Source organism: Opisthorchis viverrini (assembly GCF_000715545.1).
Source record: "Opisthorchis viverrini unplaced genomic scaffold opera_v5_169, whole genome shotgun sequence".
Taxonomy (NCBI): Eukaryota; Metazoa; Platyhelminthes; class Trematoda; order Opisthorchiida; family Opisthorchiidae; genus Opisthorchis; species Opisthorchis viverrini.
In genome coordinates this window covers 504,182-521,477 of record NW_008751824.1, presented here as the reverse complement: position 1 = coordinate 521,477, position 17,296 = coordinate 504,182, and the positions used below count along the sequence as shown (strand labels likewise).

Sequence of the window (17,296 nt, the reverse complement as noted above, 5' to 3'; positions counted from 1 at the left end):
CTCCCCGTTTTATGACTAATCTGTATTTATTGGGTTAGTGACAACAGCAACTAAGGGACAGTTGACCAATAGAAGCCTATGTTTACGACAAGCTAACATTATTTTTAAAGTAATCTCAAACATTCAGTGAGTCCTGAACGATTCAAGAGCGTTACATTCAATAAAATGGTCCCGCTTAGCCATTTTGACCAGAGTCAACGTAGCTTCCAAACGTAGAATGCTAGATGGAGACAAACAATCTGAAGGGGCGCAAAGCAGAAACTGGATGTGAACATATGTTAACGATTAAAGTTCAGGGCACGATCCTGAAACACAAAATAGTGTTCTTCTGGGATTTTGGGAGGGAAAAACGAGAACCGCACTCTTTAGTGGCACGATAGTTCTCCCACATTTTTACCTAGACCAACCTGTCACGTCCTAGTATGAAAACGTGTTAGAGATGAAAGCACTCCAAAATCAGTCATGTTATGTGCGGATGTTAGTATTTCAAGTGGTCATTGAGGTGAGTGATCGCATATCGACTTGATTTGCAGGTCTATTGCGTCTGCCTAGCTTGAAATTTTAAGACTGTTTTGCAGCATCGCGTGCAGACCTAATGACGTCAACAAGAGCGAGGCTTCAAATCACAGAACAGTCCCCCGAGACATTCCGTGTGACCGCTCTAATAAAAATAGCCGGTCACTAAAAAATCCAAGCAGCCTCCAGTATATCAAATACCATAAAATTACCATGGAAATTAATAAAACTATGCACATAAAGATATACGGATTTTGAGAGCATCCCTCGAGTAGCAAGTTTCCCAGTCTAAGTTTGACAGGAACAGATAGTGCGCCTATCGCACTAGTGAACTTTTTAGGCACTTGATCTGTTTCCTCTGCAGTGTGTCTTGAGAACATATATCATCTTCAAGTGAGCGCATTCGCATACTTGTTATGAACAAGTAGCATGAACGTATCATGAACTGTTCAGGTTTCCCTGATAAGGAGAAATTGGACTATCTGCTCACAGAATCCGAACGACGTTGCGATTTTCGTTTGTTCCATCAACAAACTGCAAGGCCCAACTTGCACCACACTGAAACAGTGCGTACAAGATGGTTGTCGGCCTGCATTCATTTGGCATGTACCGTAAGACGTGTGTACGTTAAAGTGCGTTCAGGTTTCACTGCACAAGATATTGTCACCTGTCCCGGGGGTACGTAAAGGAAACACCGCCTTGATGATCCGATCAACAAGCTTGCCTCTACAGTTGTCACAGACGGGCGCAAAAAGAGGCTGGCCATGTTGTGACTGTCCGCGGATAAATGGACTTTAGTCACCTCTTGGCAACTCAGTTGCAGTTACACTTGTTTTGTGTGCTTCGCATGGTCCAGTTAGTGATCGTGCTTTACGACGAGTTGCTTAAATCTATCCACAAGCCGCGCAGTTAGGCATTTTTAGCTCCGTTTTGTATCCTTTTTTGCTTGGAAATCACTGAGAGCTCTTCACATTTACGGATAACTTTCGTCCAAATGACACACTGAAGAAACAGGCTTGCTAATCTCCAAGTATATTACACTGACAGAGCATCAATATCCCATTACGAGAAATCTCCACCTGAGGGACAATCAGAAAAGAATGATTTAAAGTTTTAATTTCATTATCCTATGTGAACACCCCATGCTAAAAAATCGCCCAGATTAACATGGGAACCCAGCAAAAAACACTTAAGCATGAGCAGAAAACAATACCAGTGGCTCATAATTTTATCTGTGTTCTTGGCCCGACTTCTCCTGCTGGATAAAGCGAAATGGATTGTTTTACACGTATCCAAATCGAACCGTGATTAGTGATAGTCTACGAAGAAGTGCATTTTCATAGAACTTAGTGCAACAAAACCCGTTGGTTTTACTGATGGCTGTTCCAATGGTTTTTATTTCACCAAAAAGACCGAGGGAGTGAGCCTTGGCAAAGTGGAACAGAGCAATTGAAAGTTATTAGGTGCTCAATTCGCAGGCCATTTTCAGATATGAAGAATGGACGAAAACGAAGAAAACATCCTGGAATCATTACCAAAGACCTTTGCACTCAGGGGCGACGATTTATGCAGAGCATCCCTTTTCCGGACAGTGAAGAATATCCATTATGATAATTCTCTCAGATTAGTTACACTCCCGTCATTTTCCGATCCTGTCTAGTAATGATCCACATGAAGCTTCAGTTTCAGCTGTACTTTTATTAAATCCAATGAATGTAACTTGTCGGTGTTTTTTTACAGAGAGAAAGTACTAAAAGCTCACAGAGAAATACTAGTTGACGCCTGACGTGAGACATAAATGTGCACAAAACGAGCTGTGTCGGTACTTGTCCACCTGTTTGAGAGAGATTGTGCAGGAATGTCATTAGGGATTGACATTTTGGGCAAGTGGACCATCCTAGCACAGACACCGACCAGATTCCTGTCAACACGTGCTGGGGGCCTGATTGTCCCTTGGGAATCACAAATGATTTCAATTTGCCCAAACGGCAAGTAATGGTGAAGTGAATAATTCATCACAGTATACAGTTTGATAGAGTGTTTCTAGCAGTCCTAAAAATTGCCATCTGAAAGAAAGGAATTTTTACCCATAAAGCTCTGTGTTTGGCAATTAGGTAATGAGGATGAAGCGGAGCGGGATGGGTTTCATAATTCCATTCTCAAGGTGGTCGTAAATAATGTTATGCAATCTATCAAATAAGCCTGCATTTTCCAAATTTATGCAGCCAGAAATAGACTGTCGCTTACAGCAACTAGTTTGAAAAGCTCCGGATAATTCGAACAAACAGTTCCTTAAACCAAATTGCCTACTTTCATCTAAGCAGCCAAGCATGAGGAAGAACGGACACGACTCGTTGTGTGAATCCGACCGAAAATTTTGGAAACCAGGCAGTATTTTTTTAAAACAAACTTGCTTTGGATTGTTAATTTTGTTGCTAACGCAGCGCGCTGTTTTTCTTTGACAAGCAGTTTCATAATTGTTGAGGCGGATTTTTATCTGTCTGGTTTGTCAGCCTGAATGACAAGAAGCAACACATAACAACAAAGAAGTAAGAGTTGTCTATGAGTGTGCGTACTTCAAGTTTGATATCTCTGCAAAAAGCAGCACTGCTCGTCTTAAAGCTGCTTCAATTTCAAGAATGATGCCAGTGGTTTTCTGACTATAGCAAAACAGCCTAATAAAAATCCAGCACACAGAGTAGTTACAAGACGTGCTACTGAATGGGCCATAAGTGCACACTAAAGTATCTCTTGGATAAAGCTTTGCGATTTCCGTTCGGATTTTGTGCATCAAGACGAAGTGGACTATTTGTGCGAAATTAAGAAGTACTGACCGAGAGATGTCATCGGCCAGAGTTTCACAGAAACCCGGGTGATATAACTGGCAACCTACTGATAACCACCAGCTTGGCATTGCTGATCATCAAATTTTCCGACGTGTGAAAGATGTCCCGTCAGTAGAAATGCAGCAGAAAGCTGGTAGCTTGTGAAAAGGGTAGCTAGCTACCTTTTGCGAAGCTCCCATTAAAGGCCACAATCGGATCGTAGATAATGTCGCCCGATAGACTAACCGGGTTTTCGCACTTGGAATAGAGCCATTAAAATCCATTATTTGATTGTGTAGTCCATAACACGTGTTTTTGCGTCGACGAGGGGTTTAAGCGGCATCCTTACAAAAATAGGCTCATGTGATCTCCTAAACGTTCCTATTTTGAACACTGGTTATATTTGGTAAATCACTATCAGCTGACCAAATCAAATGAAAAATAGGGTATGAATCCCTCTTTATCCTTTTACAGAATGAAGATTCACGTTTGGCCTTTACTAACAATAGAATTGACGTTCCACTGCTGTGTGCTTCGGATAAAATTTTCTACATCCGTGTACCAGGCGCACCTGTGTAGCAGCTAGTGATTATTTTCAAATTAAAGTTATTGGCATGGGTGCTTTATGTTAAGCTATTTATATGATATCGCCGTATAAGACAGTCAGTACTAGAACGGTGTCCCAGAAGATCTCTGTTATTCTGGAGACTGAATTGACAGAAACAAAGCAATCATCACAATCATCATCAGCTTTAACAACCGCGCTGTTGTCGTGCAATGGTTCTAGCTGCCACGATTGTGTTCAACGATGATACTGGGAGGTCTATTAGATAGCTGCGCGTTGGAGACGGTAGCTGACATAAGAGACACGAAAATGCAGAGTTGTCACTAAACTTTTCATAAGAGCGATGATAAGAGGAGTTATGCATTTAAGACGATCGCTTGGATTAACAAGCGCAATTGAGGGCGCGACTGAGTCATGTCTGGTGATGCCTGTAACCATCGATTTGTCCCATCTCACGGTCTCCATCCAGCTATATGATAATGAATAGTGCATGAGTTTTCTGGTGATGGCTTTCATACTTAAATGCTAAGGCGTTGTTTGACCTCTCGTTTCTTCCCTTCACGTGGTTGCACGATAAGGGCCCTTCGAGGTGATGGGTTGACTGGGATACAAGCTGACGGAATAAACGGTAGTCGTACTTGAGAACCAGTCGCTCGTCAGAACGAACCAGTGTATGCCAGAAAGAAAAAAACTAAGAAGACCTTGTATCCTTGGAAATGCTTCTCACCGTCCCTTAACTATAACTGTAACCAAACCAGCAACACTTGTGGAGACCGACCAGTTCATCTATCATGGGCGAGTTGTTTCTTCAGAAAACCATTCAACATACTTCAGTATTGCTGATCCGGTGTTTCCACCAGATTAGGAAAATGCTTGCAATAGTCAGACATTTGAGGTCTCTTAAGTCCTCAGCGCACATTGGCCAGATTCTGACCCATACAATCATATTAAGTGCAGCATCGTAAACTTGATCCTTGGTGGGTGAGCTGTCGCCGTGCTTTCGCCATAAATGTTGCAGGCTCACAAAAGCTGCTGTAGGCTTGCCAATCCGAATGAAAATATAATCTTTCGCAAAGTAATTGGCGCACTGGCAGCAATACATCACTTCCAACTGCGTTTAGTCGAAGAAATTATCACTTTCAAACGGCCCAGTAGCTAACTGTCGCGTAGCTACCGTGGTTTTGACCAGTTTCGTTCAGCCTTAACTTCAAAGGATTGGTGAAGGCAATCCTAATTAGAGGTACCATCACTGTTATTTACAATTCACACCAAGATTTCACAATACAGTGCCTTCGATAACAAAAAATAGACGTGTTTATATGAACATGCAGTGATAAACCACATCTTAAGATGTTTACCGCTCTAGGTTATGTCCGCTTGTTGCAATCAGTACACGACATTTGAAACATGAAAAAAGGATACACTAGCACACTAATACTAGCAATAAGATCTCAAAATGCAGACGGTAAACGTGGACTGTTGACTAATCAACAAGGAATTTCGCTTACGGGTATCCTCGTTTACGAAGGCAAATTCATCGCGAACAAATGGATGGCAGACATCGCAAGTTATTATTGGAGATCATTTGAACTCACTAGTAGTCCCTTCTCCATAGAGTGATACGAAACTGTAAGGAAACCGTGCTCTACTCTGATCTAAGATATTAACCAACATGTCTAAGCGAAACGACTGCCACCATATTTTATCCTACATCATAGAGAAAATCTATTCATCCAAACGAAACGATTTCCAGATAAATGCTCTTTGTTTGAAAGAGTTACTGTGACATCCTTGCTGACGAGGTGTACAAACACGGTCATCTTCTTCCTTTCCTCTTCATCGTTGACTCTGTCTTCACCACCAAACTTACCAATGACAAAAAGTTCTGATCTGGGCGCTTTTCTGCCCACCAGACATCTCATCTCCATGGTAAGCATCCCAAAGACCCAACACGCAGTGGAAAGAGAATATGACTTAGTTCCAGCTTACTAAAAGCAATCTCTCTGCGGTTTTGATTTATCCCTGTTATTTCGCACGCAAAGTACGAAAAGAACCAGAAAACCTTTGGGGGAGGATACATATTGGTTTAGACAGAGTAAAATAAGTTACCTTTTTCACATTCCAGAACGTTTCTATAATTTAATTGTCTCCACATTGCAAAAATTCTTACCTCCTGAGTAGTGGTACATATTTATGAGGCACTGGTAATTACATTCTACGCGCATGAGTGCTTAACACACCAAAATACACATAACCCAGATGAAGTTTTCTCTTTCACACCTTATTTAGTTAGTCTGTAAATTCCTTACCTATGGGTAACATTTTTTGATCAAAAACTTATGGAATGGCAAAATCCAACACACAGTCTGTCTTTGTATAATTAGTCAGGGGCGGCTGAATTGAAACTGAAAAAGTCTCTGTGAAAAGTAAAAAACTAAACTAAGCAGAAGGAAAAGAAACTAAAAAATAAAATCCAAAATTTTGTTTGAATATTTCTGGTGTATCATTATCGCTTTTCAAAAATGTAAGATCTTTCGGGGTCATAAAAGATTGGAAGCATTCTCTCTATCTGTAACCAAAATCCTAAACAATTTCTCCTCACTTGCTGAGCCAAACAAGAGCCATTTGAATATAAAATCCTAAAACCAATAAATGGTTTACCCAGTAAATAGAATTGGTTTGTTTCATCCCCGTTGATGCTCATCAGGTAGGTTTGGTCGCAGCCGCTACTGTTGATTGCAGTAAAAACATCGGTTGGAAGAGAACCCAAGGACCTGAGGAAACGATTGAATTGTCCACCAAGTCACCTTTAGGCATTAAAGTTTTCCATGTGTTTATTACACAGAATGTTTCAAGAATCCACTTAAAGTTTCAAACCAGATTGTTTGTAGTGGAGTTTTGCCTGAACATTGATTAGTTCTCCCGGCCAAGAGACTGTGTCCGTACGCGTCACTTCTTTAAACGGAGTGATACTCGCGCCTTAATTTTCAGGTCATCCTCACTCTGAAAATATCTATCGGACAGCTTAAAATCCACGTATGTTTGCGCTATCATTAGCACTTGGAACAGAAAGCGCTGTCCTTCTTGTTCTTGAACCTGTTCCGCAGCTTGCCAGAATTCAGATCACTTACCTTGAGTCTCTTGCGCTAAAAGATATATTCTTTTTGCTATATTAGTATAGCAACTTCAAAAGAGCTAGTCAATGTTATGGCAGAATGCTTCAGAGAGTTTCACAGAGTAGATCTCTACACTTGTGCTCTTCCTAATATTGTTCATCGGACACCACTGCGTTTCGGTTCTTAAGCTTCTGGCTCGGAAGAATGATAGACGACATAACACCAGGTAACCGGTCTCTGTGTGCACTGCTTAGGCACTAACGCATCCACGTATGCATGGTTAGTTCGATCAGTCAGACAATAATCCTCACAGTCCCAGTGAATCATTATGTCACGTGGCTGTCTCAGGGTCATGCGCCTGACTTTCAAGTCTAGTTTTGCTGGATAGTATCAGAAGTTGGGAGGACTGATGTTGCTTTGGATAGTTTTGAATTTATTTCACCTCCATTCTATTTCGCCGGGAGTGGCGTATTTACATACACAAAGTGGGGTGACAGAAACGAAGCAAAATGATAAAGATAAGATAAATGATTCAATTTCAGGAGCTTAGTCGAAGTATTTTGATTTGTTTGGCATCCACTTTTCCAACTTCTTTAAACAGACTAGGCTGCTACCGACATACCAACTTTCTGATCGTGAATCTCTAGGACGGACAACCTAAAGATTGTACAAGGATCACCGGGTAGCACCCGTATAGGTCACGTCCTGCTCAGACATTTCGGTGCACATTTCAGCCTTGTGAAAGATGACAGACTCTTCTTACAATAAATCGAAAATGCCAACAGGCTATTGGTGGAGTGGTTTACATACATTATACCACTTAAAACCAGAGTCTATGAGAATAAGGTTGGGAAAAATAGCCTAGTCAGTAAAAAAATTGGATGGTTTTAGAACGAAGGTCCACTGATCACAGGATATGCCAAGCTTAGGAATTTTTCTCCGGTTAAAGAAACTGTGCTCTGGGCTACTTTGATCCACGTGTATTCGTCCGATGGTTATAATGTATGAAACATTCTCACTTGTGTTTTCTGTTTTAGTTACCCGAATATTAGCTATGCATTTCTGATTCTGAAGTTTGATTCTGCTTCCGTCCGGGTTTGTCCGGCAACGTACAGCTGTAAAAAATTTGCGACTTGCCGGAAAAAGTATGGTTTCCGAAACCTATATTCCTAATGGTCTTAGTCGACGGGAACGCGGACCATTTGATCGGTTTTTCGTTTGATCTGTGGTGGAGAACAAACCTTACGGAAGCACTAAACTGCTGTTCCTGTTCCACATAACGATGATAGCAGCCAAATTGAACGAATGTCTGCAGTTGATTTTGTTGCCTATGGTAATGACGTTCTTTTGTATATACAAAGCGTAGATCAAAGCGAAGTACTCTTTTGCGGTTTGGAATTGATCAGTTCGTACTTTTCCGATCTTCCTTTCAACCAAGGTATGTAATTCCTGAAATTTGCGCGTCCTGCTAGATTTAGCTAAGCTAAAATCCGAAATATTCCGATCGGATGTTTACTTTGAACGATTTACTAAATTCAAAGCTGAAATTTGGCACGTTTCAGGTCTTGAAGAGAGACCTATGAGTGCTTACTTAAAACATTTTAAATAATCATCAGTGGCCAGAATATCGTGCGGATAAGTTAAATGTTAGTCAGATTAAGAGCCACATGGCTGCATAATCCTGCCCGTCTACATTCGTACACGGCTAATCAGGCTTTTGGAGATTCAGTCGTGGGATCTCATGTAAAAATTCAGATTTACAACTTCGTTTAAGAAAGCGATTAACGATTCTCTGTAATAGTTGCTTTGAACGCCATAATGTTTGTACTGTGGATCGCCGCTGATCAGTGGTGGAAGTCATGTCTGCCATAATATGCGTTGAGCATTTGAGGTGATTACGAGTTAGTAGGCGTCCAAAGGTACAATAACTGTTGAATCTAAACAGCATGACCTGCTAGTGATGGATACGGATTTTATAAAGTATAAAAACAGTGGTGAAAAGAAGCGTTCCAGCAGACTGGACATCAGTAGAGCACACCAAAAATTGAATGCCTACCGAGTCCATGCATTTGACGTGACAAGTAATGCGACACACAGTGCACTTCTTTTTTCCACCGGATCTCTGCAAAAGTAAGAGGAAATTTCAAAAACATTTTTAGTAGCTGGTTATTATTCACACCTCTTTTTCACGTTGTCAACCAAGTGGACATGCTTATTGTGAAAGTACTCAGTGATCACGGAAAATATCGGAATAAAACAAAGGTTAAGCAGATAATTATTAGCATCCTTAGGAGAGCACACCATACTGCATCACTGTTTAGGACTAAGGATACTACAGCAATGTTTCGCTATTATCAGTTACCCGACAAATCTCAAATAGAATGGTATCAGCTCCGCTTCGGTTGGCGTGCTACATGGGACTAGGCTAAGTTGAGCACACAACGTTCATTATGTTTTACACCCTTCGGGGTTCTATGAAAGAAGGGATTATGTGAATAACATGCGACAAACTGAGTGCCAAACTGTTGACCTTTGTAACATGGATTCCCTTCCAACTGATCGCTGATTAAGCGAAATGCTTTGCCAATCTCGAGTCCCCTGTATGAACCTACAAAGTGGGGACAGCATGACTTTGCTGGACAGCATCCTAACCCCGTTACTAACATATTGTATTTGTTTAGGTATAATTACACCAGGAGTGTCAGTGTAATTTTCGTTGTATTCGTTGTTTTCAGCTTGGACCAGCGAAATTACTCAGCAAAATATGGAACATACGCTGGCAAGCAAGATTGCCCAATCTGCAGACAAGATCCTACAACCAATAAATCCATTGAACCGTCTTGAAAATAAACTTTAGTGAATTTGTATGTAAGCGATGGAATGCACAATAATAACCGACATATTATCAGGTCATTTATTATATATTTGGAGTGAACAAATGTCACGATGTGACTTTTATTCCGCAACGACGTTTTGAATGCAACTGGGCAGTTGCCCTTGTGATTCTCCACACGACTGAAAGACAGAGCTGACTGGTAAGCGTTCAACATGTTATCTCATCTGAGAGGATTACCTTATTCGGTTAAAACACCGAAAATAGAGAGGTGAAAACTACGTAATTATGATAAAAGATAGGTGAACAATGTATGATCGAAGGTGGTTTTAGAGTGAAGGATAGTTAGCGTAACGTGTAAACAGCAATCAAGTGACGGATCTGCTTTCCTCAATCCACCAAGGCTGTTACTGGACTGGAACTCCTTAGGATCAAAGTCAGTGACTTGTGTTTGCTTGCCATTGTGGGCTGTCTGCGTGATTACGACACTTTTATGCGTAGTACAGGCATTGAGTGTACATTCTTGCCGTTGACTCTCCTACCAGATCCAGTATGTCAGACACTCTGCTTCTGATGTGAGTCTTGACTGTGCTATAGCGCCTTAAAGAGCATTGAGAATTGTTTCTCTTTTCTTCGGTTGTTGGTTTCTACACAAGCGTTTCCATACCAAACATTCTTACACACGTTGGGATTTATCTTGTCCGACCAAAACTGTTGGTGGCGTGACTTTGAATGGGACGCTTCTCTGATTATCTAATATACTCATGTAACACTTCCACACCCATCGCTTGCATTTTACTTTCTATGGTTGTGACCAGCCTCTTCGAAAATAAACGATACTGCGTGGGGCATCAAATAAAATATCCGAATTTACCAAGCTATTGCAACGCTGATAAAGAATCTACCCATTACCACAAGAAACATTATTAAAACGACTTATCGCCACTGCTTGTGCTTTCAAAAAAAGGATTAACTAACAGTCGCTGGTTTAATTAGCTATTCAGCGTGTATGGTGTGTCAAGCTAGAGCACGTTTTCGACATTACAAATGAGACGTCTGGAGCTGTTTCCGGATATTCTGTCGGATTCTGCTTCCAGTGTGAATTTTTTTTCTGCCAGGGATGCCGTATTTAGAGTTAACCTGGCAAATTCATTTGAAATTTGTGACTAAAGCCACTAGGTTTTTTTTGTTGGGACGGCGACCCGCATGGTTTCTTTTATTATTATCAAATAGGTAGCCTTTCCAGCTCGTTTAGTAGTTTTCAAAAGGCTCTCAATGACATTTAAATCATTTTTGTCGGTCAAGAATGGTGCAACCGCTGGGCGCCCATGCATGGTAAGAATCTACGGGTGGTAGGCACGGAGCTAAATGGGGTGCTGTGCTGAAGCCCATGGTGTCTGCCGAAACCCAAGGGAATGAGGTCGGCCGGCGAAAGTGCAGAGGCCAGTCTCAAACCCGCAGCTATTTTAAACGTGGTGGAATAAATAGCTGTTAGTAACGAGTGATTTATCACACTCCTTAAGTTACAAGTTAGGCGCATCTGTTTACGACACTCGGAACATTGGACCATAAGCCTGCATTGATAGACACGTATATTCTCGAAGGTTTATACTGTGGGAATTCTTCACCACAGTACCAAATTTGCATCTAGCGTTTTGTGCCAGGTCCAATTGTTCCGTGTTCACAGAAAATTTGGTGGTGCCTGTGAGTACTTGGATCTCACTTGCTCTTATTCGTCTTTGAATGTTAGTTTATTGGTCAGCTTATCTTTATAACCCTTTATCACACCCCAATGGCTTTAATGTTTAAGCTCCTTTGCGTGCTGGTGTCCAACATCGTTATCAAACTTCATCGCCACCAAATTGGGAGGTAGTGTTGCACAGAGCGTTGCACGAGGTTAAGAACTTGGTCCCCATATTCCAAATGACAGTAGCATCTTGTTCAGTGCACAACAGTTTAATAAAAGGTATTAAGTTTGTACTGTAAACTGTGAAATCAGTCACCAATAACGTCCGCACCTGAGGTTCGTCCTAAGCAATAAGAAGTTTATTCGTAGTCTGATGCTTGCTAGTATGACTAGGAACAGTAGTCTAGGACCTGAGATAAAATGTAAGTTCAGGTTGTCCTGAGCTATTCACTCGTTTTTGATTAACCATAACTTTCTTACTGGACAAAAGGAAGCCAACTGAAATTCCAGTGATGACCATGTTTGACGCTACAGAGCATCTTGTTAAGTAGGGCGGAGTTTTACAGCTGACGCACACACGGTATGAGTGTTTAATAACCTGTTTTTATAGCCGATGTTCCACAAACATAGACTGCATTTAGAATAGCAATTAAGTGAGAGAACAACCGGATGTGGTAACTTAAATTACAGGCAATTTACTCGTCCAAATTTGGAACATAAATCGGTTTGCTCGAGGAAGTGGTGACCTATGAAAACGAAGTTTAGCACTTCGCTACGTGAAATTGCTGTGCCTTACTTAGATGAAAAAGTATATCAGACCAGTGTTGCATGCTTTCACTGGTAAAATGTTAAATTTACACACCGCGCGAAGTAACTAGCAGTAAGCGAGAAACACCCAGGTACACATCAACTTGCTTTCAGCGAGAGATTAAGCTGAATGTGCTGCACGAAGGAAGTCTCTTCTTTCCATTCGCCGCAAATTTTCTTGGTGGAACACTACAAATGGGTTTTTTGAAAACTCTTTGATAGACCTTGTATTTCTTATCTGCTTGAGACTCATCACGTAGGCATACACCTCGAGCTTATGTTGTGCTTCTCAAGTTAACCTACAAACGAGTTCACTTCGTGGGTTGGGTGCAATGTCATATTCAAGTAGAGGTCTCTTTAGCTGTGTCCATTCCAACGATGGGTGTGTGCATTGTCTTACTCACATTTCACAAAACCATTTATCCTCTTGTGAAAAGCCCCCCACGATAACTTTTGCCGGCCAACGACGTCCTGAGAGTTAACAGAAGACCTTTGATCAACCCTTTGATTGTGATTGTCCCCCAGGGTCAGATGGACTGTCCCTCACCAACCAGAAGACTGACTCCCAATAGATACAGAGCACAGATTTACATTTTTCTATAGAGGAAAATGCTGTTAGCTCAGGTTGCGTAGACGATCGTTGGTTTGTTCGCTGAGCTGGGCAATTCGATTGCAAACGTTTCATCATCAATCGAGATGACATCATCAGTGCGTTGTTATGGAGCGTAGCGTTGAGTTCACTGTTGTGGTTATTGTTGCACTTAATAAATGCTCCCACGGTTCCTGATGTAGCGAGCTTTTTTCGTATAACTTACTACATAGTCGAAACCGGTATAAACGTTATGGTAGGAGATGAACCACAACGTTTCTTCACTCTTTTGAAGGATTCTGAATACCACACGTAACAGCATTTTGTGAGAACAATCACCACCTAATCGAGTTTGCTTGAAGTAACTTGCTTGTATCAAGTTTGGAGATAACACTTTGAAGTTTTTGAATTACGATTAAGTAACTAAAACTGGATATCTTCCCTGATTACCAAACAAACGAATCAAAGAATTAATCCAGGAACAGTTGGAAAACATAAGCCAGTTACCATGACAAACTTGCCAACAAGAGGCCATACAAAACTTACACAGCATTCTGGTTCAGGTACGTAACACAGGTCTCCAGACGCGTTGGTGTCGATCCATAAATGTTCACCTGGAGCCGACTGCACCTGTACAATGAAGGAAATTTGGTGCTAGGGGAGTGAAAGTGACACAAACCTCTGCCACACCAAAACATTAAGGTCTACTTTAATGGTGTGTGGGTTACCGGATGCTAAGATACAAAAAAGCGAGCTGTGGTTTCTGTCTTTTGGTCGTTTTGGTGTGGTAGTCAACTTCCAAATCATGGGTGGTACGCATGGAAACAGCTTGGGGATGGTTGAGATAGAATGCTCCAGGTTTTGGCATGATGAATCAAAGAAGTGTGATAATAATTCAACTACACAGTGATGATTTTTAAGTGAATTTTTAAAGAATCGCTTTTTAACCTGGAGAGAGATACAACACCGTGGACAGATGGCAGAAGTACAGGCTTGATAAACGATATTCATAAAGACAATGCCTTCATTTAATTCTTAGCTTTTAATTCGACCGTAAAGTATCGCTTTATTCGTTACTACTAGGAAAGTCGAAATGTTGGACAACACACTTGTACTGGCATTTCGTAACCAGTGGTAATATGCCTGCCTAGTATTTGCTTTCTGCTGGCATATGCACCCTCCTCAATGTGGGTATTGCTGCCGACAGTAACCAGTGGTAATATGCCTGCCTAGTATTTGCTTTCTGCTGGCATAAGCACCCTCCTCAATGTGGGTATTGTCTGCCGACAGTCGCAACGCACAAGGATGACTTCTTGGGAGCCGCGGTGCTCCCCTACTGTTTCCCTCTTGTCATTCCAGAAGGTCTGTTAGCGAATATCCAATTTAAAAATAGGCAATGGATGGTTGTACAATTAGAGATAGGGTGGTCGAGTAAGTCAACGGAGTCATTGAGATACCCGTGAAGAAATATAAAAACTAAATAGGTGTCGATGGGAAATAGTGGTTGCTTGCTTTCCAGGCTACTTAGACGTTTGTCGGTAATTATCGTTAGATCGGATCTTGGGATTGCAATTCAAGAAGACCAAAGATCAATTGACCAAAGATCAATTTTTCCACCTGAGTGATACAAAGAATCCACTTTCCTTATAGACCTCATTAACCTAAGCATCTTTGCAACAAGAAAACATGCAGATTAGACTAGACACTCACGAAAGGCGTGAAATTTATCGTTGATGACGGCACATCTCAAGTACTTTTGATCTGTACAGACATAATTGCAGGGTTTGTTAAGATGGAAACCATTGCGTGGAGTGGCACTGCAATGCCATAGGCATCTGCTCATTTCCACACTGTCGATACATACAGATTTCGGAAAGATTTCGTCACCGAAGCCCTGACTAAGAACCTTTTTGCGCAGGATAAATAATCTGTATATAGCGTAGCTATTTGCAGGACGAATTTTCAATTTAAATGTTATCAGGAAGGCCAGATTCCTGAAAGCAACTTCTGAACTCCGGAACCTATCCATCAAAAACTCATTTGGAAAGCCGGCAAGCGTCCAGGCCAACCAATCATTCAATCAATTCAGCAAGACCTGATGAGTGTTCTCTGCGCCACAGAAGCACGACCGAATGTGATCAGTGTCCAGGCTTTTCACAGAGGCACGAGTGATGTTGACGGGTGAACACTAACGCCTATCAGACGGCCTGGATCAATGTCAGAAAGTCTTCTTTAAATAGTGTGGGGCCGTTGTAACTTTCGCACCCTCACCCACTCGCTTGTTCGAAATACAGCTGTTGTGTTCCCTTCTGTGAGTATTCTCTCCGACACTAGGCACTGGAGCGGGTCAGCAGCAGATACCACAGATTGACGAATCAGCAGATATAACAAATATGGACAGTGCATCAGGTGATACTGACTTGCATTCATCTGAAAAAAATCCAGGCCGATTTTGAATGAAGGTCACAATTATAACTGACGTAGGGGGCGATAAAATTGCAATTTGTTGATGGTCTTTTCACCCAGCCTGTTAGTTGGATACTAATCGAGATGACATCATTGGGGCGGAGATGAACGCATTGATCGCTCCGACTCTGTCTGTGCTTATATAGATTCTATATGGTTTCTAAAGTTTTCCCGACGTGGCTTTCGCATATTTTTTTTGGTCAGTTTTGGAATCTCAATTGCACTGTGATATAATTTGCTTGTGTCTGATTGGCTCGTCGGGAGCTCTCAACTCGACATTTCTGTTCCTCCATTATGATTGGTCCGTTTTCTCCTTGCTTCTTAGTCTATTTTCTTCCTTCTTGAGTGACTGATTGAATAACCTTTTATTTCAAGGCTTTCTTTATCTGTTCCGACTGACCCGTCGAGTATCGTTGGGTTGTTTGATTTCCAATGTAGTTCAGAGTTCCGCAATGTATGCTCTGGTTTTCCACCGACCGAAAGCCTGGGTAGATTTGGATGTGATTATTGATAGATATTTTTATGTGGAGCACCACGTCCCGATGAACTCTCGTTACCATTTCGTTCTTGCGCAAACAACCATTTAAACATCATCCTAACGGTACTGATGTTGTTTTCTGTCTGCGTGGGCTGAAACAAAGGACAGTAGGTCAAGTTTTTTGTTGGCAAGTTTTGGTGGCAAGTTTTCTTTCAATCTGGCCAACATACTGTTTGTCACAGTTATTACATTGAAGTTTGCAGATCACGCTCGTCTTATTCATTTCATGCAGTCTTCATTTCGGTTTCAAAATGATCCTTCTGAGTGTTTTTACACGCCTGAAGGCGACTGTTACTTCATGTTGCCGTTAATATCTTACAGTTATTTCTGTGGCGTTTTCGATATACAAAAGCGTAATTCTTTTTTATTCTGTTTATGTTGGCAAAGTAGCGATTTGTGTATGCAACAACTGCAGGAGCTTTCTTCCAAATCATTTGTTGCTCAATAACGGTGTGTTATACTTGCCCACATTTACCAGGTGTAAGTTCTTGTACCGCTGTTCGTTTTTTGAATCCATATCGTGTGACGAACCCCTATGATCGTGCACTTTATCACCAGGATGAAAATTATGATAAACTAATGAAGTAGTAAAAATGACTACCGGGTAATTTCCAATTCATGACAGCACAATCTGGTTGATTTCCTTAGCCCTTATGAAAACATATTAATGTCTGGTGGAACAATCAACCAGCATCAAAATCAGAAGGATACTAAATGTGAAACATTTGAACTTAAGTGATTGCGTACCTCAGGATCCGCCTATCACAGGCTCCGAAAAACCGTAATTCTTAGCTATTTGAATACCATAACCTGGGACCAAGACGAAAACTTTTTTGTAACTCTTGTTTTCTATGGATTCTAGTTACATGTGAGGCTGATTTACTATATCCTTCTGGGCGAAGTGGGTATGATTCGGAGGGAAATCAATCTAATAACACGCGTAATTTTATTTAGTGCACAGGTTGCCGAACCTTGTCCAGTGATACACGAGCTGTTGTATGCGGTAGCATATTTTAGTGCATATGACCGATAAGCATTAGCCATATAGGCGAAAATAATTAATGTTAGACACTGTATGTGCTAATTTATAGCACATCGTGTAATTTCTGTGCTGGAAGAACGAAAAAACCTTTTGTCTCAGAATATCTAAAGCGGTGTTTGAAAATCTCCGCTGCGCGATGCCTCAGCGTCTAAATTTGATTAATCATGACTGGGACCCGAAAATTTAGTTATCCATATAAAATACGGATAAATTTGACTTGGTCACACATCTAGGTATATCGTTCCACGAATGGAAGAAATGTTTGGTGGAAAAATAAGGCCAACTCATTCGAATTATCATACAGTACAGGTA

The 17,296-nt window shown here is 41.2% G+C and overlaps 2 protein-coding genes across 2 annotated transcripts in view; one reads left to right on the top strand and one right to left on the bottom strand.

Moving 5' to 3' along the window:
• T265_07356 (hypothetical protein) overlaps nt 1-17,296 on the top strand; it is a gene marked incomplete at both ends in the record, with an annotated part of 129,403 nt that overhangs the window by 100,079 nt on the left and 12,028 nt on the right. Inside the window, one exon of the mRNA XM_009172855.1 lies at nt 8,060-8,117. Coding sequence (XP_009171119.1) covers nt 8,060-8,117 — 58 coding nt within the window. The remainder of the gene's footprint in view (nt 1-8,059; nt 8,118-17,296) is intronic.
• T265_14269 (hypothetical protein) lies at nt 9,075-13,568 on the bottom strand (the record flags this gene model as incomplete). The annotated part of the gene is given in 4 exon segments (XM_009172874.1): nt 9,075-9,144; nt 10,164-10,393; nt 10,398-10,502; nt 13,485-13,568. Coding segments are annotated over 4 exon segments (489 nt in total), but the record flags the coding sequence as incomplete, so codon positions are not given.